The sequence below is a fragment of the Anser cygnoides genome, chromosome 15 (genome assembly GCF_040182565.1).
Source record: "Anser cygnoides isolate HZ-2024a breed goose chromosome 15, Taihu_goose_T2T_genome, whole genome shotgun sequence".
In the NCBI taxonomy this organism is placed as follows: domain Eukaryota; kingdom Metazoa; phylum Chordata; class Aves; order Anseriformes; family Anatidae; genus Anser; species Anser cygnoides.
The window spans coordinates 1,070,193-1,094,109 of record NC_089887.1 but is presented as its reverse complement, the minus strand read 5'-3'; the positions used below and the strand labels follow the sequence as shown (position 1 = coordinate 1,094,109).

Genomic DNA, 23,917 nt, shown 5'->3' with positions numbered 1-23,917 from the left:
AGTGGTGAGCTGCCGGAGATAAACCTCAGCACCTTGGCTTCCTGACATGAGCACCGCTAACTTGGTGATAGTCTTTGGAGGCTCTCGCCCTTTCAGAAGGGCAGTCGCATGCTGGGTGGGGTTTTCCAGCTGGAAGCTTGGGAGCGTGCAGGAGCCGATCGGTGGCTGCTGAGGAGCAGAGGGGGCCGGGAGGTGGCGGGGACGGCAGCAGCCGCCCTGCTGCACCCAGCGCCAGGAGGGCTCTGTTCGGTTGCTTCTCCTTTAATGGCAAAAAGATCTCTGTTTCTCTCACCCACCACGTAAACCACAGCAAACTCACACTTACGGCTTTGTCATACTAAGTAGGTAGTGTGGGCCGGGTTATTTAGCTTGAGCTGCCTGATGAAATAAAAGTGATTTTTTGGGCCTGGTAAACAAAGCGTTTGGGTACCTAGAAGTCCTCCAAGACTTGTGAGACTGCCAAAACAAATTAAGTCCCTTCAAAAGCCACCTAAAAATGCTTCATTGACTTGGGCAGATTTTACCTCAGCCACTTCAGGACTCTGGTCTGTTATGCTCAGCAAGCCTACAAACACTTGTCAGCATTACCGCCTGCTCTCAGGGGTTGCTGGGACTCCTTGTTTCACCTGAAATGCAAAGAGGATCCCCTGGGGCCGGTCACTGCTGCTCTGTGCCCACAGGTGGGGGCTGGCCAGCTCGGAGGGCAGCACTGCAGCCGGGTTACGCCGTTCTCTGACCCCACACGCGGCACGAACTCACAGCCAGGGCTGCAGGCAACGAGACTCGCGAGTGCAGCGCCGAGCCCAGCGCACGGGATGCCGTGCGCACCCGTGGGCATGCGCGATCTGCTGCGATGCGGCGGCAGGGCGCTGCCGGGTAGGAGCGATGTGCTGTGTGTCTGTGTCGTGCCTCATGTGGAAGGCAGAGTGATGGAGTGTGGCAGGGCATAATTTGGCTAATGTTGGACAACAGCAAATGTGTATTCACGGTCTGTGTTCTGTTCTGGGCTTTGATCAAGTATCTTATTAGCAGGAAAAGACTGCTGGATAAAGTGGGAAATTGTAGCAAATTAAAATGTCATCAAGGCGTTGCACATTTTTGCTTCCATAATAGAAAAGCTTCTCAATGCAGATTATTTTGAGTCTGTCGTATTAAGAGACATGAATATTTGAGTTTGGGAAACGGAGAAGCGAGAGCATACGAAGCTAAGTCATTGCTGGGCTCAGAGTCCATTAAATCTGGCGCTTCTCAGCTCAGACTTCTCAGAGGCGGTAAGGCAGTAAGGTGCACAGAGCTTTGTCATGGAAATTGTTTGATATTAGCAGCAGGAAGGACTCTGCTCGTACATCGCTCCTGCTGTGCCTGTCTCCAGTGGGAGATGGGGATTGTTCAGTGCTCTGTAACTGCGGCCGGGGTGCGTGCTAAGGCAGAGCTCGCGCTGTCCTAGTGCAAGGGTTGGTGGTTGTGTGCCCTGCACGTGGGGCTGGGAGCACCACATCCCCTTGCTATGGTCCGTGGCCCCTGCCCCAGGGAAGGGGCCTCCTTTTCCTGCCCGTATTGGGGCTCCCAAGCTGCCCTAAGTTTTGCCAGCGCCCGCAAGGTTGGCACAGGCTGCTTGGACTGGGCCTTGCTATTTACTGAGCTGATGAAGTAAAACATTGACCAAAACTGAAACCAATTATGCCATGATTAGATAAAAGAGCTGGAAGTGTATTAATTAATAATCACCAGCCCAGGAAGATTCGGCCATAATGAGTCCTGTGCCTTTTCTATTGTATAAGCATGTGCAAATATATTCCTCTGCGGAGCATTAATTAAATGTTTTAATGCACGAGGGTGCTAATCTGAGCACCAGGTGCGCGCTGCAGTGTGGCTGCTCCCAGACGGGGGTGGTGCCTGCCGCTGGAGGGAGGAAGGTGCAGTGCTGTAGGAAGTCTGCCCGAGAGCCTTCCCCTTCCCCAAAATCCTGTCCAGGAGGTGTGAGATGGGGGCACCGCTGGCAGTTCTGTGCACGTTGCTGGCTGAGGCCACGGTGAGGTGGTGGGGCTGCCAAACTCTGACCTCCTCTTGCAACGAGAGGGCTTTCAGAAGTTTTTTTCCCTGGAGTGCAGTGGGAAGCAGAATGATCTGCACTGAAAGTGTTCCAATGGCCCTGCTTACTCACAGATGAAGGTAAAGGATTTGGCAGCCAGTATAAGTTGTCTTTAAGAGCTGGGTAGGAGTGGGTTTTGTTGTAGGCTTTTTTTTTTTTTTTCTCCTTTTCACATAGAAGTGAACCCCCATATGGCACTGCATATTTAGCAAAGAACTTTCTGGTCTTCCTTTACCCGTCATATTAATTTTGCCTTCCCGTGGGAACCTGGTGCTATCGGCGGGCAGGCAGGTGGCTGGGCCAGCTGCAGCCCTTTGCTGCCAGCGGCTGGGGTGCCCCTGCCCGGTGATGCAAGCCCAGAGCCACCCTCCTGCACCTGCCACCACTGCAGCCGGCAGCAGAGCCCAGCACGAGGCGATGCGGGGACATCTCATCCCAGGGCAGCAGAGTGTTTCCCTGGCCAGGACTCCCCCGTGCTGTGGTGCCCACCACGCAGGAGAGGCCACCCTCCGAGCAGCCTCGTGCGATGTGCACGGGAAATGGGTGAAAAATCAGGCTTGTCTGCCCGTGCTGCACCCGTGCCGTTGGAGGCACAGCGATGTGTCACTGCGGGGCGAGCAGCGTGCGCACGGCGTCAGCGGGGCCGCAGCCCAGGCACAGCCCCGCCGTCCCTGTCCCTGCGTGCCTGCACAGATGTGTGCGGAGGTGGCCGTGGGCGCCGCTGCCGCTGCCGTGGGCAGGTGGGGGCACCATGGGCTGCCCCTGCACGCCCCTTCCCTTCCGCAGCCCGCGGTGCTTTCCCCAGGCAGCCGGTGCCTGCGCCCACATCCCCCCCAGCGCTGGCGAGGCCCCGCGTGGGGCCGTGCACCTCCCGCGATGTTCGCCTGAGGCCGCGGCAGCTGCTTCTCAGCAGGTTTGGTACCCAGGGTGGTTTAAGAGCACCTGCTCGAAATGAGACCATAATTTTCTTACTCCTCGCTATTAATAATGATGTTACTACTTTGCAACGGTGCACAAAACTGTCAGAACATAAGAGATGTCAAACTATTTTACATCAAATTTAACTGCCAGAGAAGTGCCATAAACTGAGAGAAGCATATTTACTCTAACACACGGTATCACTACAAGGCTTTTTAAACTATTTTTCTTTCACTTAGGTGTTTTCTGCATGAAAACAAACAAACAAAAATCAGAAAGTTACTTAAGGTCAAGCAGAAGCATTATTTTTTTTAATGAAAAGATATTATTATTCCCATTAATGAAATTTCTAGGTCTGCGTGCTGAGATAATAACATGAGGTAATCAAATCTCATGCTTCAGGGCATAAACTGATTGACTCTGAGGGTCAGGAATTATTTTTCCTGTTCCATAAAGAACTGAACAATGGCCTGATAAATTACACGGGCTTATTCATTTGTCTCTAGAGTACGTTACCCTGGCCGTTTGGACGGTGAAAAATGAGTCGAAGTCAGAGCCTTTGCATGACTCAGTGTGGCGCGGTGGCACGTCCCCGCGGCTGGGCGCTGGGTCCCGCGGGCAGCCGAGGTCCCGGCCCCGCGGCCGTTCCCCCGGGCAGCGAGGGCAGGGCACCGAGCGCTGCGAGCTGCAGGAGCTGCTCCTGTGCTCGTGTAGGAACGCTCGGGGGCTGCCTCCTGTACGGCCTCGTTGCTACTCAGGTAGTGGTTTGTCAGGCCCCGCCGTGGGACTTCTCGCCAATACGTTTTCGTGTTTTATAATTCAAGAACAGGGCTGTAAAGATTGTTTGTTTGTTTCGTATCTAAAAGACACAGATAAAAGCTTATAATGGTGATGAGAAACTCTGTTCTTCTTCTCCGATAAGGGGTGAGGGAGAGGAAGGCGCTCCGGCTGGATCGGTGCAGAGCCCTGGCAGGGTCCTTGGAAATTAAACTCATTACTTAGAGATTTCACACAGCAGATTGCGAGCCTTTCTGCTTGGATGGTACAAAGCTTTCCACAGAAGATTTTGACTGAGAGTCCAAATTAAGCTGCAGAATAACTACTGTGTATCCTCTGAAGTGCAGAGCTGGTATTTATGTCCAAACTTTATAAAAAATGATTCATTTGTCAAATGGCACATGAAAATAATTGTCAAGACATTACAGAAATGAAGTCATGCTGCTTGTGTCACAGCAAGGAGCTATAAATGGAGGGAGGCACGACTGCTCAGGCTGCTCTCACAGCCCCGTCTGTTGTGCGGGTGAGGCTGGGAAGAGCTGTTCCACCCGCGGTCGCCAGCCCGGCACTGCTGCGGGTTTCCGTCTGTGCAGGGGCAGCCCGGGGCTTCTGCAAAGCTGCCCATCGCCTGGGCTCCGCAGAGCACCGCAGCAGGACCTGGAGAGCCCCAGAGTGGTGGAGGTGGGAAGGGGCCTCCGGAGATCACCCAGTGCAGCCCCTGCCCAGCAGGGTCCCCCAGAGCACGGGGCGCAGGGTGGCATCCAGGGGGTACTGAGCGTCTCCTGAGGAGACCGCACAGCCTCCCTGGCAGCCTGTGCCAGAGCTGTCAGCCTCACAGTAAAGAAGTGTTTTCTCACGTTTGGCTGGAACTTCGTGTGCTTCAGCCTGTGCCCACTGCCTCCTGGCCTGTCTCTGGGCACCGCTGAAGCTTGAAAAAGCTTGAGAAGATTGAAAGCCGTGCGGGCCCTATGTTCTGCTGCCCCAGGGATGCCCGGTGTCTGCGTCCTGGTGCTCTCCGGGGCAGGAAGGGTGCATCCTCCTCTCTGGGCATCTCCAAACGGGCACTTCGAGGTTGTCCTGGTGTCCTCAGTTCCTCAGGAAGACCCCTCAGCATCTGCCCTGTGGGTGACTTCTGATTTCGGAGCAGAGCCGAGTGCAGGTCCGTGGGTGCTGGCAGCACCGTGGGCGTTGGGTCCTCCTGGGGGAGCCACAGCACAGGAACCTCGTGTGGCACCGAGCTGGTGCCCCCGTCCCTGACCTGACCGACTGCTGGCGAGCCTTAATCTCACAGTGAGGGCACGGGGCCTGTCCTGGGCATGACAGCGTCTGCTGCGAGGTCTCTGGACGCTGTGTGTCAGGGTTTCCGAGGCTGCCAGTAATGCAGTCATTCCCTCCCCTTCTCTCGCAGGTGCCGGGGAGGCACTGGTTCCCGCACTGGTCACTGTGGGAGAAATATGTGGGGCTGGAGAATCGATAGGGCTGCCCAGGCACCTTAATTGGGCTGCCCGGGCACCTTAATTGGGCAGCAGGCAATTCCCGGCAGGCTTGCCTCTCTCTGTCTTGCGAGCTGCTGTCAGGCTGTCGTGTTTGATAAATGAGCTAGTTTATACATGCAGATTTGATTTTTGGCTACAAGTTTTATTCCATGGAGCTGGAAATTGGGCAATGCTTCAGGAGGACAGCAGGAGATTGCAGATTTTGGAGCATTAATTCCTTTTTTAAAACTATCTGGCTCCCAACCTTGCATCAGAAACTCCTTGCTGGTGATTTGGGAGTGGAGCAATTGTTTCTGCTCTCACTGACTCTCTGAAAGCATCTTTTAGTTCCTGCAGCACCTCACAGCAAGCTGAGTCCTCTCCTCTGGAACAGGGCACGGGGCAAATCCCTGCCCCGGTGGGACTTGCTGCATTGCTGCTGGGGGCAGCCGGGGGGGTTCAGGTATTTTGGCAGCTGGGCCTGCCTGCAAGCACCCAAAGGAGCTGTGCCTCCCTGCAGCGCAGGGGCAGGGAACTTCTGCTTCAGTTATTTCCAAGCAGCCTTTCCCCTTCCTAGGGCTGTGCTCCACCGTGTCCCAGAGGGCGTTTCAGCTCTGGCATCTCTGGTGGTATCTCTGCTCAGGCTGAGGGGGAGATAAGCTCCTTCTCCCAGAAGACAGGCCCTTTTTGATTCAGTCCACGGCAAGACACTTAGATCATCCCCGTCGTATTTCCCTTGTCAGAGCCACAATCCAATTACAAGCCTCCTCAGTAGCCCGCAGGTTTGCCTTCGCCCTCCTGTGCTCGCTGCCCTTTGATCCCTCCTCATCGAGAGCGGCTGCAGGCAGCCCCGCTCCGTGCTCGGAGGAGCGGCCGTCAGCTCCCTCGCTGCGGCCGGCGGCAGCCCGGGTGTGCGGGTCCTGCAGCGGGGCCAAGCGAGGACCCTCCCTGGAGCCCCCACTTTGTCTGAAGACAAATTTCCCAACACAAGCGGCCCGGCTGCGTCCGCCTGGCGACTCCTCTCTCCCCCTTCCTGCTGCCGAGTCCCCGCTGCTGGCCGTGCGGCTGCTCTCCGCTCGCCTCCAAACACGGGCACCCCTTGCTGTGGCCTCGCTGCCTCTGCTCTCAGGAGGTCAGGGGAGAGCAGAGCCCGCGCTCAGCTCAGCCTCTCCCCGAGCTCTTGTGCTCGGCTGGCCCTGGGAGCACAGCAGGAGCCGCCCCCCTGCCCTGCCCTTCACCCGCACCCCCAGCCCCTTGCACTGGCCTTGGGGAAAGGCGGGTGATGCAGGCTGCTGGAGCCAAGGAGGTGCCCGAGATGAGGACCTGCTCTGTGCACCGAGCCCTGCGAAGCCCCTGCGGGTGCTGGCTGGGCTTTGGGAAGGGGCTTTTGGGAGAGGCTGAGCCCTGGGGTGAGCTGGAGCTGCGAGGGCAGCAGCCGCACGCTGCCACTCCTGAGAGCGCAGGTCGGTGCTGCTCTGCTAGAGGAAAAGCAGCAGCTTTAAACTGCTGCAGGGAAAAGAAAGCAAACAACAAATCATCCTGTCAGAAAATGAAAACAGCCTGTTGAGTCGATCCTTCAGCCTCCGTTGACCGTTCGAGCTCTATGCTTGGTGTTGCTAACTCTGCCGCTTCTTATGTAATGCCCGTGTCTGCTCACATTCAGCTTTCATTCTGTTTTTAATCGCTATTTTCATACACGTCGTTGGCACACGGGGATGTTGTCTAGGTTTCTGGATATTTTTTACAGTTTGAATATTGAATTTAATCCTTTTTCTCCTCCTCAGTAAGAGATGCTAAAAACCTAGTTCCTATGGATCCTAATGGCTTGTCAGATCCCTACGTGAAGCTTAAATTAATCCCTGACCCCAAAAATGAAAGCAAACAGAAGACCAAAACTATAAAGTGCTCCCTGAATCCTGAGTGGAATGAGACATTTAAATTGTAAGTACAAGAAAAATGTTTGAACTTTTAAACTAATTTTTCTCACCCCCTAAGAATTAATGTCATTGTATTTCCTCTGATTTAATTATTCGGAGAGATCAAGCTGATTCAACTGAGAAATGATTCTTTTCAGTCCTGTAAACGTGGCTCAGAAATGCTCAAATTTCTGCTCTGTCCCCTGACCAAAGCCGAGTGTTTTGGGAAGGAGCTTCACGTTCTCCATTTGAAGCAGATGCTGTCAGGAAATCAATGTTAAAGAGCAGCCTTGTTGCTGAAGGCCATCCCTTCATGTCGCACCCACGCGCTGATGGCATGTGAAGGGCGTGGTGGCGTAGCAGTGGCTTCCAAAAATCAGACATCCCTTTTCTTTCCTCTCTTCCAGCCAACTGAAAGAGGCAGACAAAGACAGAAGGTTGTCTGTGGAGATTTGGGACTGGGATCTGACCAGCAGAAATGATTTCATGGGCTCCTTGTCCTTCGGGATTTCCGAGCTGCAGAAGTCTGGAGTTGATGGATGGTAAGAACGCAATTGGTTTAAAAGTGCAGAGCTGTGGGCAAAGTGGTCTTTTTGTACCCGATGGGAGAAGACACGGCAGCCCTTTGTTCTCTTGGCAGCCTCCTTCCCTTCAGGGACCTTCTTTTGTGGCTTCTTGTTGCCACAGGCACACTGGGATCGCTTCAGGGACGTGTCTGGTCAGCACGCTGTTTGTGGCCGCGAGGGCCGCCGCTCCCTCCGGGGTCTCAGTACAGAGGCTTCAGAAGGAGAATGTATCGGCTGCCAGGAGAAGGAGCATTTTCCAGCAGCTTCGGGCTGGATTCCTGTAACTTCTGTCCCGGGCTGGCAGCGTGGCCTCACCAGCCTGAGCCTCTGGAGGCGAGTAGGGCTAGGGCTAGGGCCAGGGGCTCGCGGTACCTGCCCGGCACAGCCGTCCCTGCAGCGCGGAGCAGCAGGAGCGATGGGGGGGGCGCTTCAATAAAAGGAGGAGCGCTGCCCAAAGTGTGTAATTACTGCCGCTCGTTACCATACGAAAGATGAACACAGTGGGTCTGCAAAATCACACTGAATGGGTCTGTTCATTTCCATTTTATCTTCCCCAGCAGGATACATGCCTTATTCCTTTGCTTTTTTTTTCCCCAGCCACTGATGCCTGAGAGCTTGTGTTACTTTTCCACGCTTACCATGTGAAGTGTAGTAATTGAAAATAGATATTGTATGTCTTTTGGAAACCAAAACCGGTGTGGCATTACTTTGCATTAGGTGAGGTGAGAAGACACCCCGGAGGGTGTGCTGCCTCCTCCTGTGGGAGCACAGGGCTGGGGCGCTGCTCAGCAGGGGCCGCGGACCTCAGACCCTCATGCCCCGCTCAGTGTAGAACAGACCGTGATTGAGGCATAAATTCTCTTCTGGGGGAAAAAATTGTCACTTCCTCCTAAATTTGCAATCATCTGTGAAGCTGCGTGTGCCTCAGCTGGGGTTGGTGCACCGCCTGTTTCTAATGCAGTGCAAAGTGTGATGGTTTTCCCAGCCTTTTAAAAATCATGTAAGTGGAGATCTAAGTAATTTTCCTTGTCACAGTATTTGGCTGGAATAAACTCTAGAAGGAGCTCTGATGTATATTTCATATCTAAACTACTGCAGTTAATGGAGGAAACGAGCTCAGAGGAAGAGTCTGTCCCTATATTATGCAAATAGCGCTTTGTTCATTCAGTGCAGACGCAGGCTCTATAGATAACACCCAGCTGATAACTGCTCCTCTCTGGCTGCCGGGAGAGGATGCGCTGATGGAGCCAAAGCTTTGCCTGCGGCTGTGTAAAACGCCTCAGATCTGAATGACATTTCCATGATTTCTGATAATTGCTGGTTAAACTCTTCCCCTTCCTGTGAGAGCCCCGGCTGTGTGCTCAGGGCTGTCGGTGCCCGCCTGGCTCCCGGTGGGGTGCGCGTTGTCCCCAGGGAGCCGGAGCCGGGCTCTGCCCTGGCCAGGGCAGTGGTAGGGGGGAGGACCCCATGCCCTGCCTTCCCTGCGGGTTTGGGGCAGGATGGTGCGTCCGAGGAGGCAGCGGTGCCCCATGCTGCACGGCAGGGGTGTGCTGGCCGACCCCCAGCCCCCTGGGGGTCCCAACAACAGCCCCGTGCCCGGTTGCACATCTGGAAGCGTGGTGGATGGGAGGTCTGGGGGTGCGAGGTTTGGGGTCCTCCTCACCTCGGGGCAGGGTCACCTGGACACGGGCACAGGCGGGGAGAGCCGGTGCCCTGCCCTGACCGTCTCGCTGTCTCCCTCCAGGTTTAAGCTGCTGAGCCAGGAGGAGGGAGAGTACTTCAACGTGCCCGTGCCTCCCGAGGGAGAAGAAGGAAACGAGGAACTGAGGCAGAAATTTGAGGTGAATTGGCTTTTCTTGGGAACTCGTTGGGGCCGCAGGGCAGGGTAGGGCTCAGCACCCCCTCCTGCTTTGTGCTGGTGCCCGCAGCCAGCCCTTCCCCAGCCGCCCAGTGCAGCACGGCTGCCTGCTCCACACCAGGCCTGGGTGCAGTCCCCAGAAGGCACGCTGTTGGTTACGTTAGCTAAAAAAAAAGTCACTGAAGAACTGAAGCTTTCCAGCAATGGGTTGGCTCCGTGAGGTAACAAACAGGGACCTCGCTGCTCCACTCGGGAATGGCAAAGTCCCGGTGCAGCCGCGGTGGTGCCTTTTGAACAGCAGGTCACAGGTCTCAGCTCAGAGCTCCCAGTGTTCGGGTGGGTGAGACGTAAGTGGCTGACCGCCAACAGGACGTGTTAGCGGGTCAGGAGCTGTGCTGTGCTCTGGGCATGCGTGCCCCGTGTGCGCTGAGCCCTGGCGAGTGCTCAGCTCTGCAGCACTCAAGCGTGTGGTGGCCGTGCGTGTTTATATTTCTTTCCATCTGCACAGAGATGCCTGCAGCTGGTTTGGATCTCAACGAGGGGTTAACAACTCTTGATGTAATGGTCACGCTTTAATTCAGGTCTGAAGGGGGCCACCTGAAGACAGGGTGAGGGCAAGCTGGGAGAGATGAGCCAAAGGTGGTCATTTCTTAAAAATTGCTGAACAGCACATTAAAGCACAAGGGTTCAGACGAACCAGGGGCTGCGATGAAGTGTTCATTCACACACGACTTTCTGCTGGGATTGACAGGATGTTTTTTAACTGTAGCACGTTGATCAAGCCATCCTTCAGGAGTACTTCATTCTAATTCGAAAATGCAGTGACCTCCCTGTGCATGTCTCTGGCTTTGCATGTGGCGGCAGCAGACAGTGGCTTAGCTGGGAAAGGGAACAGTTGTTTCTGGTGGATGAGGAGATGAGAGATGAAAATAATTCTTTGGCACTTATGTCAGGCTGAAAATACAACAGAGAATATTGCACAGTGCACAGTTTTGTGTAATGTTTGCTTTATGCCTTGTGCACTGCTAAGGCTGCTTGATCCCATGTCTGCTGTGTGCAGGTAGGAGTCTCAAATCCCATAATTTTTAAGAAGTCACTTCTTCGTACTACGAGGAAAGCAGCACAACAAACATCGCCCTTTCATTTGCATTGTTTCAGACGATTACTTTCTATTAGGATTACATAACTCACTGTTTGTGTTTGCCAAAAGGAGTACAGCAGCTAGAAGAGGAGACACTTACTTCGGTTAATATACTGCCAACGCTATTTTCCAATTAAAGAGGGATGAAGACCCTGGGTATGCCAGGGTGGCCTGATGTCACTGTGCTCCCGGTGTCAGCATGTGCAAACGTTGATACAGCAGCTGTGCCCTGGCTCTGAGGTGCAATAAAATAGTATTTTTTTTGTCTGTTTTTTTTTCTGTCATGCTGCTGGTTATGAATTATTACCCCTAAGATAAATTAAGATGCTGATATAATTGGATCTGCAGGTAATCTCAGAAAGAAACCCTTTCTTGCCCTGCTGCACATTCTGGCGTGGCAGCCTCTGCGCCCTGCCTGGTGTGCCGAGGCTGCGCTGGGTTTCTGAGAGCCGACGGCTCTGTCGGCTGGACATGGCAGCCGTGGTCCCAGACAGGCTCTTTGCACCAAGCTGCTACCTGTCAGAAGTGCTGATGGGGTTAGTGGAGGTGTAAGCCAGGAACAAGGAGGCAAGACTCACAAGCCAGTGATTTAGTTTTTGATAACGCAGGTAACCGTCCTTCCCCTGGCGTGTAGCACTGCTCTCGCAACCCAAATAACTCCCCAGAGATGCTTCAGGGAGAAATGTCTATTCACTACTCAGTAAGCCATAGAAGATTTTGCTGCAATGATTGATCCAGACAGCACTGAATTAATAGATCTTTGCCATTTTTTCAGTACAGCTAAAATCTTCCCAGAACCCTGAGGATGAATGTAGTACATCTGGAGACTCGCCTGAAATGAGCCATGCACAAAATAAAATATTTGCCCTAACTGATGTCGGTACGAACTCCTTAACTCTAGCATGGGACTGGAGAGTCAGTTCCTTTCTCTCAATGCCCTTTCTTTTTTTAAATCTCACTTACATATCTCATTTATATATAACTTGCCTGAATATCCAAGAAAATAAGACAGTTCTAATGCAACAGTTGACATACAACCATATGCCATGGTTGTCAGCTCGGCAGAGAATTAGCTACCCGCTTTTCTTACATTTCTTGATGTTCCAGTGGTGTTAAAACGGTATGTGTGGTGGAAGTCACAGATGGCGAGCTGACTGCGTATCAGAAAATGTACCGTCCAGAAGCGTCCCTCCGTGCTGCCAGGCTCTGTCTGTATCCCCACCCTCCTGCATCTTCCCCTGCTTGCACCCTCCACTGTGACCAAGTCAATGCTGGAGAGAAAGAAATCCCTGAGTAGCTCGGCCATGGCTCGTGCCAGCTGCCCCGAGAGGTGAGAAGAATGCAGTGGGGCCTGCTTGTAGGGCAGCAGCCAGGGGGCCGGCCTGCCGTTCCAGAGGATAAGGGCTAAAAGGAATCCTTCGATCGATCTGTGTTAGCGCTGCTTGATCCTGCCTGCTCCTGGGCAGCACAAATCAATAGGACCAAGCTGAGGTGTGCGTGACAGGTTTATATTTTGAGTGGACTTGGCACTGCAGAATTGCCGGCCGAAAGGACGGAGGTGTCAGCCTGCACGGTGCCGCGGGCGTGCTGCCTGCCTGCCTGCCGAGCTGCCTCTGCGGGAGCAGTGCCCCGCTCCGGCAGCCTGCAGCGTGGCTCCTGGCTGAAGTCCTGCCCGTGCTCTTCCTGCAGCCTCGTGTCTGCAGCGGGCACGTCCTGGGCTCCAGCAGAAAGCCTCCTGAGACAGCAGCCCCGCGTGAAGCCTGGCAGCACACCCGCTGCCAATTCTGCTCGGTCTTTATCAGCCGGTTGCTGGGACAGCTTGATAGATGTGAACATCAGCTGCTATTGCATAAATTCAGATGTAGGGAATTAACTATGACAAATGGAGTTGGATAACGAAGGTCAAGTGCTTTTTTAATTATTATTTTTTTGTGAGCAGTATTCGACATGCTTCAGTTGTAAACCTTAAAGAGGTCTCAAAATCGTGTCAGCATTAGGAGCGCATTAAAGAACAGGTTAAGGGACTTTTTTTACTCACTTAGAGGTGGACGTTAAAGACAGTCCATAGCAAAAACCAGACACCACTTCAGGGTGCTGATCTAGACCTCTCCCTGACTGTTATCTTGAGCTCTGTACTCGAAAGACCTTTTTCACTCCCGGCCTAGCTGCATGCTGAGCCTGTTTGATCAAGGAAGCCGTGTTGTATCTGTATCCTCACCTCCTATGAACATACCACGATGTCGCAATTCAGGTCAAGCACAGGACCGAGTACGACTGCAGCAGCAGCTCTTCAGCCGCGGACTTGGTGGCAGCAGAGACCCGGAGTCGCTTCCACACTCGGGTGCTCACCTGGGCACCCGCCGGTGCTGCTGGCAGTGCTGGGGCTGCAGCTGGCGAATTTGCTGGAGTGAAGCAAATTAAAATCTTCCTCCTTCCCCCCTCTTCATGCTCACCCTTCCCGCTTGGCTCGGGAGCAACAGCGCCATCCTCCTTGGGTCCAGCTTCATTCAGATTCCCGTGACCAGTGCCGGTGCTGCGGTGTTGGAGCTGCGGGCATGCAGGAGACAAGTGTTTGTCTGAAACGCAGAGGTGTGCTTTTGGGTGTAATTTAATGGAAACACGATGATTGCCCTTGAATCTTGTTAAAGCTTGTTTTCGCAGAGGTTAATTTAGTGTCAAATTTGATCTGACAAGATTGTTTTTTAACTGTGATAGAGTAGTTAGGGAAGCTTTCACAGAACATGACTGTTTTGCCTGCTGATAAGTACACGTTTCTTTTACAGATAGTTTGGAATACAATAGGGTAAGGATTGCCGAAGGCAAAGTCACACAACATGGAGCTGGCTCTGTGACGATGCAAAGGCTGGTCTTGTTTAGTTGCACACGTATGAATCCATCTACAGCCAAATTAAATGAGTAGCTTTCAGCCAGTGCCACAGCTGTACACTTAGAGGTTTCTCCTTCAAAAGCAGAGATGGATAAGGTGGGGAGTGTCCAAGGCTTTGTGCTCTTCTGATCAGAACTGTGATTATTGTTTTACTTGGGCAAGATTTCGGAGATCGCTGTGCCAAACGTCAGGTACAGCCATTTCTCCCTTGGCATGGCGCACGCCAGGAGCTCCAGGTGGTGGGGTAGGCAGCAGGACCCCCAGGGCAGTGCCCTGGGGCACACGAACTGACCTTGACTAAAATGCTGTGGCAGATAGCCCCTTGTGCTGGGGAGGTTGCAACAGCCCAAAGATTGCAGCTAGGGAGAAACTTTGTACTTTTAGAGGGTGGCATCCCTGCCCATGGCAGGGGGGTTGGAACTAGATGATCCTTAAGGTCCCTTCCAACCCCAGACATCCTATGATACATTCAGAGAGGTGACTTTGTTTCCTTTTCTATGTACAAACTCTTGTTTTGTTGTTGTCATTGTTGTTTTCCATCTGAAGGCAAGCATCCTGTGTGTGTTGCTTCGTTCGCAGCAGTAGCAGGTATCAGGCTGTTGAATGATTTCAGCCTCTTCCCTGGGGCACTTGTTCAGAGCTGCAGTAGCAATTATGATGTTTGCAAATCCTTGAAACTGTACCTTTAGTTTTCAGTGCAGCAGTTTTTCAGATGTTTGTAGGTGCTGCAGGTGACCTTGAATGGGGAATTTTACAGCAAGGAGAACCTTGCAATAACCAATTAGCAGCTGCAAAGGCTTGGAGATTACTTGTGAGGCTCCTATCTGGAGGAGCTGCGAGCAGCAGTCAAATTGAACTGCTGGAATCGGGTTAATGGAATTTCATGCTAGACTGAGCTCAATGCAAGCCCTACACTGTGGCATATTTCTAAAAATTAAAACCGAATAAATTGTGAGATAGTTTTTACCAATTGTGGTTCAGCAAATTAGATAGCCCCTGGACCAACGAGAAGGTGCCAAGCAACTGATGAGATTTTGTGTTTAAAAAATGTGGGGTTTTGTGAGGGCTTCTTAATAAGCAATTGTGATTGAACCAGCTCGTGTGATTGCTTGGGGATGCAGAAGTGCTTTCTATTCTGCTTTTTTTTCAAAACGAATTTGTAGCTTCCTACGTTCAGCCTGAACTGGCACAGGAGTGCAATTCTCTTTGATATCAGATAGTAACAGAGTTGGAGCTTGATAACAATTCCTGTATTTCACAACAATATATTTATATTTACCTGTCATTTTCTCATAAGGTGAGAGACAGAAGTCAGCGTTGTGAAGGCAAAGCTCATTTAAGGCTCTGTTTTATACTCGGATGGCCTTGAGCACGTTATGGGTTGGCATTTCTGAGGCAGTGCTCAAGGTTTAAGACACTGAACGCTCCTGGCCGCGGTGCAGTTTTCCCGTCTGATGGCAGCGGTCCGTAAGGATGCCCTCCAGAGCCGCCGCTTGCCAGCGCTCCAGGAGGTCGATGCTACCCGCACCTCGGGTGTGGTCCTGGGACCCCCGCTCTAGCTCCGCACCCACCCGCGGGTGTTGTGGAGGTCCCGTGGGTGGCCGTTCAACGTGGGAGAAGCTCCCCCGGCCGTGAGCAGAGGACGGACGGACGCATCCTGTAAGCTGCAGGAGGAGCTGGCGGCTGGAGTGCCCGGGGACGTGGCTCCTGGATTCTCACGGAGCTGAGCTGGGGATGAGCCGGGCAGAGCCACGTGCTGTGTCTGACCCGCACCCACGGCGCTTAGGGAGGCTTCCATAGCTTGGTGTGGCTTTGAGCTAGCAAAGAGCTGATTAACGTGGGATTTCAGGAGCATTCTCTGTTTTCATCATGACATTTCTGCATGTTGTTTTCAGTAATTTTTCTCTTTTCTCCATCTCTGTCCCTGCAGAGAGCCAAGATTGGCACAGGGTCCAAGGCTGCAGATGAGAAGACAACAAATGCCATTTCTAAGTTTGATAACAACGGGAGCAGAGATCGGATGAAACTTTCAGATTTCAATTTCCTGATGGTGCTGGGAAAAGGAAGCTTTGGAAAGGTGTGGTAGGACATACGCATTTGCACGTGCTGTATTTAAAATGTTTGTAACATTTCTGAGCAGTGGCCGTGTGGCTGCTCTAGCCCAGGAGTCCGGAGCCCTGCTCTGCCCTTGCTCTGCCTCGTGTCTGGTAATTGGGGTCTGGTTGTTGGCTGCCTTTGGGGCTCTGGTCCTGCTGCGTCACAGTGACAAAGACTTGAGGTGTCGGGTTAGACCAGCACCACAATGAGACGCTCTCTTCGGGAAGCAGGGTGTGTACTGTGTCTTTAAAGCTCTTTTATTTGGGCTTTTTTTTTTTCCCCTTTAATAGTTACAAATATACATGAACATTTTAATTAACTTTCCAGGCTGGTTATGAGTGGTAACAGAATTTCATTCTTCTAGTAATTATGTGACTCGGAGCCTTCATTTTTCTTGGGGTGTTGCCAACTTTGTCATGATTTCCATTAGAAATTCCAGTCCCCGGACTGCTGCCGTGACTTCAAAGCCCAGGCCAGGAGAAAGGTGGCTGGCTGCGTGCACCAGCGCCGCGTTCGCGGCTGTGACAGATGGCCTGACGCTGCTCTGATTAGCGAACTGCCTTAATTGCAGGGAACAGTGCTCTGCCTCCAGGCAGATCTCTGGGGCGGAGGCAGGACAGAAACACGAGGGGAGCGCTGCCGACACACCCGCAGCGCGCACAGGGGCGAGCCTGCCCGTCCCGGCTGGCACCCCGTCCCTCCCAGCCTCCTGCCGCTGGCACCTGAGCTCCGGGAGCTCCCAGCCCCTGCCCGGAGCTTGCCGCCTCCCTGGAGGGGCCCGTGGAGAGCTCAGAGAGGCACTGGCACAGCTTTAGCAGAAGGACGGGGGCAGCTCATGGTGGTGCCCAGCATTCAGAGCACCCCCGTCGCCCCTGCGGGCGACGCTGCTGTCGCTCTGTTTTACATGTCTGCTGCACGCTGGCGACCTGGGTGAGCAAGCAAGCACAGTGCTAGTGCCCGTGCTGCTCCAGCCTTGTTCAGCGGTGCAGGTGATGGCGCTGGACCAGCTCAGTTGCTTGCAGGTCCCAGCAGGCGCAGCACACAGCTCAGCTCTCCTCCCGCAGCTGCCGGGTGCTGGAGGCAGCCGCGGAGGTACGCGGGGTGCGGGGGTGCCTGCCTCATCCCAGCGGAGCCAAAATCCCAGCCCTGAACACCACTTACTGCTTTTACCTTCCCTCCCTCCCTCCCTCCCAACAAACAATCTCTTTTAAAGTCTGCTGCTTGGCATCTGGAAGCTGTAGTTGTTTTTTCCCCCCTCTTCCTTCTTTTAATTTGAGAAACATTAGCAAACTCTTCAGTCGGCATCATGGCTTATATAAGGGAATGTGTGACAGAAACTGTTCCCTGGAACAGAATGTTATAAATATGCTAATTAGCGCTTATTAAAACAGCACATTGGTTTGTACGGGGAGAAGCAGCCTCACCCTCACGTGTGCCTGCGCCTCGCCAGGAGCCTTGCCCCGCGTTTCCGCTCCCGCGGCCAGAGCGGGCACTGCAGCGTGCTCCGGCGCCGCGCTCTGCTGCGCGCTGCTGCCGCCCAGCCTCTGCTGCGTGGGTCCCCGCAGCCCCTGAGAGCTCCCCGAGTGTGAGCGGGGTGTCAGTGAGCCCGTCGCAGGCGTCAGCTCGTTAACCTGGTGGCACCGGCAGCTCGGATTTGCTGCCGCGTGTTTTCCTTCCTCCTCTGCTGTGGCTGTGCAGGATGAGGAGTACCCATGTGTTGGCCTTGCTTTCTCTGCGTTCAGCATCAGAGTATCTCCAGTTATTACGCTGGAGCATTCCCAAACAAATACTGTATATTACAGGAATAAATCAAGTTAAATATTAGCTTTTTGTGCACCAAAAAGAAAAAAAAAAAAAAAAAGCAGTTTACTTTCCAGAGAGTGAGCTGGCAGATGAAAGTCCCCACTGAGCCATGCAGCAAGGTCTGGGGGATGGAGGTTCAGCTCTGGTTTTGCACTCTGGAAGACCAGAAAATCACGGGATTGTACACCTCACACGGGCTTGCATAGTTACCATAGGGGTGCTCAGCAGCAGGATGCGGGGCAGCCCTCGGTGTCCCTGCCCCGGCTGCTCTGGGGCTGCCCCCAGCTGCCCCCTGCCCGGGCTGGGCTGGCTCTGCAGGCGCCCCCGGAGCTGCAGGCGGTGGCAGTCCCCCCCCCGGCTTGGCAAGGGGACGGGAGATGTTCCCGACGGAGGAACACAGCGCTTGGCACAGCCCGCCCCGGGTTTGCTTTGCTGTAATATAAATAGAGAGAAGTTAAATTCTGGGGCTTGCTCATATTTTTGTAGCTAATCAATCTGTTATGCTATCAAACTGTCAGTCGTTTTTGAGGGGTTTAAGGTGTTTTTCTGAGTAGGGCTGATACTTTTGCCTCTGCTGTTATGGATTAGAGTGCAATGGGAGACAATTTGACAATTTTTGTGTCCCATGAAAATCTTCACGCTGTAAAGTGCTCTCCTGCCCCATCCTGGTGTGGAATGTGTCAGAGGACTGGCACCTGGTGCACGCAGGCAGAGCAGCGGCCAGGGCCCAGTCTCTGGCTTGCAGAGAGGTGCTCCAGCCCTGGGCACCTGCTGCATGGTGCTTGCATGCCGCCTCCTCGCAAACACGCGTGTCCTGCGCAGCGCGGTTCAAGGCGTTAGCAAACTGCTCTGGGCGAATTCACTTGTCCTAATCTTTTTGTGTTTACAAAGCAAAGGGTACAAATCTTCCTCGCTGTCATTAGCAGACGTTGCTGAAGCGGGCTCATCACTGGCTGTCCTTCCCCTGAGAATTCAGCTGTATCCATGCTGCAGTCACCATAGGAACCGCGATGCCAGCGAGCTGGAGCCAGCCCTGCCGGTGCACCGAGAGCGCAGAGCTCGGCGCGGAGCTCAGCCTCGTGCACCAGGACAGGCTGTGGGTGCCGAACCTGCACCGTGCCGGCACCGCGCCGCGGAGCAGCTGCAGGCAGGGCCTGGGGTGCTTGCCCCAGCCCCGCCGGCTGCGAGCTGCCCTGCCTGCTGCTCGGGGAGCAGGCTGAGTCTGCTAAAGCTCACAGACTTCATGCTTGTCGGGCAGGGTGCAGGAGGTATTTTTGTGATGGGCTGTAAAGCAGAGCCTGCAATCCCATCTGCATATGCAAATTCAGAGTGATTACAACATCCTGAACAGCATTAGTCTCGATTTAACTTCTGTAGCTGCTCGCTCTGCCAGCCCAGACGTGAAAGAGCGATACAGTAATGTGGATTTCTGCATCCCCCTTGCACACACCCAGGCGCGCACTCGCCCTTGCCCACCGAATGCCCCTCCGCGATGTGTGCAGTACCGCTGATTTGTAGGCAGCTGCAGAGAAGCCCTTTTGCATTTTACATGTCAGTAATGCAGGGCTGCTTGGCTCAGCTGTGGCTCAGGACTGCTATGTCATTGGAAAGCTACCGCATGAAACATTTACAGTCCCTGTAAGCCCTGGAGCAGTTTTTTGCATTAATTCAGTGCACCAGCAGACCTCTGCCTCTCGCCCCGCTGCAGAGACCGAGCGCTCTGGGTGCTGGGAGCTGTCCCCTGGTCGGTGGGGACGACTCGATGTCACCCCCCGCTCTGCCTGGGATTTTCTCCCCTACAGGCCTCCAGTCGGCAGAGTTCAGTCCCCACAGCGCTATTTACTGCTACCGAACCCCATTCTTCAGCAGCTGATTTTATCTTTACATTTGATCTTTTTGTACCTCCAGGGAAATTTCCTGGTGTGTTCATCTCCAAACACACTCCGTTACCAACAACAACGCTCTCTCCCCTGAGAGTCCCCAAGCAAAATATCTTGAAAAGCACCAGGATGCTTTCCAAGCTCTGCTCCATGCTGTGATTTCTCTGCTTCCCAAGTGGACTCCTCCTGCTGTTCCCCCCGGAGCAGTCCGTCCCTGGCAGTAACAGATGCTAGGTTCAGAGATTCCCCGTTTTATTTGCTTTTTCTCTGAGAGGGTTATGTGTAGCAAGGTACGTCCGCACAGTGGTGACACTGCATGTGATCCACTGACTTCCACGTAAGTCTTCATTTTCTCTCAACCTGTCCTTGTAGTGGCTGCTTCTCTTTTCCACCAACTTTGAACTGCCAGAGCCCACGTGGGCTCTCCCAGCCTTTAAAAAATCAGCCCCGTATTTTAGCACCTGTGCACAGCAGCATTGCTCTAGTGCTTGTGCCCCGTGCTGCAGAATCTCAACTTTCTTTAAACATCAGCAAGTAAATAAATCCGTTACTGAAGTCGCTGCTCTGCTGTCAGTCTGCTTTTTAACACTGCCGATGGATGAGGACGGCGTGTGTTCGCTGCAATCCTGTGCCCCGCTGATGAAAATGTAAATGTCAGTGGCTTTTCCAAAGCACTTGGCGCTCGGAAGCCCTGATGCCTTCCTCGGCTAATCCTGACAAGCAGAGTGTCAAGGACAGCCAGCCTGTCACAGAGCCAGAGCCAAGCGCATGAAATGAGCCAAAGAGCCACATGCTTTTAAAAAGTACTCCCTAAATGTGCCTGTTATTTTTGCTCTAACAAGTGGGCGGGCAGCAGAGACCTCAGCCTGGCGGCTCGTTGCTGCGGCCCCTGCCTTGCTGCCTGGCGGTGGCAGCCGCCGTCCTGTCCCCACGCCTGCTCTGCCCCAACGGGACCGGGGGGCCAGGGGTGGCCACTGGCCCTGCCGCGGGGCAGCTCCGTGCCCGGCTCCTGCTGCCCTGTGGGGACAGCCAGGGGCCGTGGTAGGGGCAGCACGGCGCGGGTCGTCTCTCTTTAGCCCTGCCTGGGACCTGCCGGCGCTCTCGCTGCAAACCCGCTCTAGAAACGCCTTTCAGTTCCTTGCAGTTCCACCCTTTTGATGTCGAGTTCTCGTAATTTATTTTCAAAACATCCTGACTGCTGTTCCTGATGTGACTGGAGGATTTCAACAAGAATCTTCCAAATGTAGAGCAATTCATTTCCACTGAGCTCTCAAATCTAACGTGATGCGAGACTGAGGGAGAGGAGCGGGGGTGCAGCGCGCTCCCGAGCCCCCTTTGCTTTGCTGGCAGCAGGAGGAGCAGCTTACGCTGATGGAGCGTGGTGGAACGGCTGGGGGGATCCTCGCTGGGGCGGGTGTGATTAATGAGAGAAATTTGCACCAGCAGAAACAGTGCATCCCATTTATTGCAGTAAATAAATCTGCAAATGGGTGAAAATGGTTTAAAAAGTGAGGTTGAATGGATTCTTCTGCATGAGAGGGGGATTTGGCTGGGCGATGGGCTGGCACGTAATGAGGTTTTGCTTACCGTGCGCTTTGGGGAGGGTGTGTGCGAGGCAGAGAAAATCTTGCTGGGTTTTGTGTACTATTAGCTATGTACTAACTTTTCCACTGCAAGTTTTTACCATTAAAAAAGTGGTGAGATGGTGAATGGTCCGGAACTGCGTCGTGGGCAAAGCACCTTGGGCTCGGGTCGCCAAGGGGCCTGGGCCATAAGGACGTAAATGTGTTACCTGTTACAGCAAGAGCTCCCAAATACTTTTGGAAACATCACTGGTAGCTTTCTGTACCATTTGGCACCTGAATCTCTTCTGAAGGTTGTAACGAGAACTGCACAATACTAAGCAGAAACGTGGCAGATGTGTGTTTACCAACATCCCACACGTGTTCTGTCCCCGGCGCAGGTCATGCTGGCAGAGAGGAAGGGCACCGACGAGCTCTATGCCGTTAAGATCCTCAAGAAGGATGTTGTTATCCAGGACGATGACGTAGAGTGCACCATGGTCGAGAAACGAGTGCTGGCTCTCTCCGGGAAGCCTCCGTTCCTGACCCAGCTTCACTCCTGCTTTCAGACGATGGTGAGTGCCAGCGCCCTGCCCGGGGAACCTCGGCCGTGCTGCTCTGCGTGCCCAGGGCAGGCGGGGAACCCCCGCACCGGACACGTTGGGAGCCTGGCGCTTTGCAAACCAGGTGTCGTTCTCTTGGCTTCGCTCGTGAGCCAGTGGGCAGAAACCCTCTTTGAGACTCCCAGCACTGCCAGTGTCCCAGGGCTGGTGCTTTCCTGGGCTACTGCTTGTTTACGCATTTTAGCTTTTCTAAAACGTGCCATTGCTTTCAGCAAACTTATAACTTGCTCGATTTGCTTGCAGAAATGCCTTCATGAACAAAGTGTTTGTGTGTGCACGTTAGGCTGGAGGCTGTAACGGAGAAGATCTGCGCCCTCGAGATTTTTTCATTAGGCGACTTTTGATTGCGTTGATGTGGTTTTGCAGCCCTTCAGAAGGCCCCCTGCCTGTGACTGGAGTTATGATTCAATAGCGAAGTGCTGTGCTTTATCTCTGAATTCATTCTTGTGATCAAAAATCAGAGTAGGCAGTGAAAACTAATACAAAACGCAGGAAATTCAGTTTGAAATGGGTGTGCTATTGAGTTTGTACAAATCAGAAACGGGGATGGGGAGTGGGGAAGCGGAAGGGGGACTTTTAAAGCAATCTCTGGGCAGCCGTTGGGCAACCTGTAAATGAAAATGTCCAGGTATGTGTCAGCAGGAGCGGGGAGAGGTAATCAGTGCAGCCCTTTGGAACGACGACAATGCTATCCAGGAGGATTACATTTTAATATTATCCCAGAAATTTCATTTACCAAACACATTCAGTGTATTTAAAGAGTGTGGACCAGCTTTGCAGCACAGTAATCAAAATGTGGCAGGAGAACCTATTTCACACAGCATCTCTGTGGCATCTGAAGTGAGTCAGTGCGGGATTATTCCTGGCAGACCTATAGTAGCTTAATAGTAATCGTATTTGTAATGTAATCAAAATGTATAGCAGGGTGTATTATCAAATGCTGGCACAAAGCACTTTGATTTCTGGGAGCACAGTCCAGCGCGTCCTTCTCAGCCTGGGCTGTTAGCTCAGCTGACAGCTGGGGGAGAGAAAAGCCTGAAATCTGTGTTTTAAAGAAGTGAAGATAAGCGATGAGAGAACTGCGTGGGCCTGGAAGGAGAGGGAAGCTGTAGCCCCCTGGGGACCAGACTGCGGGGCCCTGGGGCTGTGCCCAAAAAGGTGCAGGGTCTGCACATGGGCTGCTGGGAGGTGCTGATGTCCCTTCCCTTCCCTTCCCTTCCCTTCCCTTCCCTTCCCTTCCCTTCCCTTCCCTTCCCTTCCCTTCCCTTCCCTTCCCTTCCCTTCCCTTCCCTTCCCTTCCCTTCCCTTCCCTTCCCTTCCCTTCCCTTCCCTTCCCTTCCCTTCCCTTCCCTTCCCTTCCCTTCCCTTCCCTTCCCTTCCCTTCCCTTCCCTTCCCTTCCCTTCCCTTCCCTTCCCTTCCCTTCCCTTCCCTTCCCTTCCCTTCCCTTCCCTTCCCTTCCCTTCCCTTCCCTTCCCTTCCCTTCCCTTCCCTTCCCTTCCCTTCCCTTCCCTTCCCTTCCCTTCCCTTCCCTTCCCTTCCCTTCCCTTCCCTTCCCTTCCCTTCCCTTCCCTTCCCTTCCCTTCCCTTCCCTTCCCTTCCCTTCCCTTCCCTTCCCTTCCCTTCCCTTCCCTTCCCTTCCCTTCCCTTCCCTTCCCTTCCCTTCCCTTCCCTTCCCTTCCCTTCCCTTCCCTTCCCTTCCCTTCCCTTCCCTTCCCTTCCCTTCCCTTCCCTTCCCTTCCCTTCCCCTCCCCTCCCCTCCCCTCCCCTCCCTCCCCTCCCCTCCCCTCCCCTCCCCTCCCCTCCCCTCCCCTCCCCTCCCCTCCCCTCCCCTCCCCTCCCCTCCCCTCCCTTCCCCCCGGGGCTCAGCCCCAGCAGTGGCACTGGGAACAATAAATTCCGGCTGGATGGGGACTTGGTGGTGGCACCGATTCCTGTTCACGGTGCGGAGTCAGGCGGGAGGTGGACAAACCAAATGGCTGGTTAGAAGGCGGCGTTGGAAGGAGCCCCAGGAGCCGTGTGCTGGCTGCTCCAGAAAGGGGCCCCGTGCTGCCAGCTCCGTGCGGGCGCTGTCTCAGTATCTGCACCTTGCTGCTGCTCGGCGAGCTCGGGAGCTCCAGACTTGGAGAGACCCTGTCCTTCCTCCCACGGCAGGAGCAGGACAGATCCGTCTGCGTCCCCCTGTTCCAGCCTGTGGGCTGGCCAGCCATCTGGCTGCTTTATTCGTGATTTTTTTTTTTTTTCCCCTGAGGCAGCATCATTCTCTTCTCCACCCAAATGAGGAAAGCTCGAATCCTGCTTTTAGAGCTCAGCTGGCTGTTTCA

The 23,917-nt window shown here is 53.7% G+C and overlaps 1 protein-coding gene across 2 annotated transcripts in view; it reads left to right on the top strand.

Annotated features, from left to right (window-relative positions):
- PRKCB (protein kinase C beta) overlaps positions 1 to 23,917 on the top strand; it is a 119,446-nt gene that overhangs the window by 65,204 nt on the left and 30,325 nt on the right. For both annotated transcript variants that reach the window (XM_066977446.1, XM_066977445.1), the window contains exons 6-10: positions 7,047 to 7,203; positions 7,586 to 7,720; positions 9,489 to 9,585; positions 15,561 to 15,707; positions 21,374 to 21,547. In XM_066977446.1, the coding sequence (XP_066833547.1) occupies positions 7,047 to 7,203; positions 7,586 to 7,720; positions 9,489 to 9,585; positions 15,561 to 15,707; positions 21,374 to 21,547 (710 nt within the window). The remainder of the gene's footprint in view (positions 1 to 7,046; positions 7,204 to 7,585; positions 7,721 to 9,488; positions 9,586 to 15,560; positions 15,708 to 21,373; positions 21,548 to 23,917) is intronic.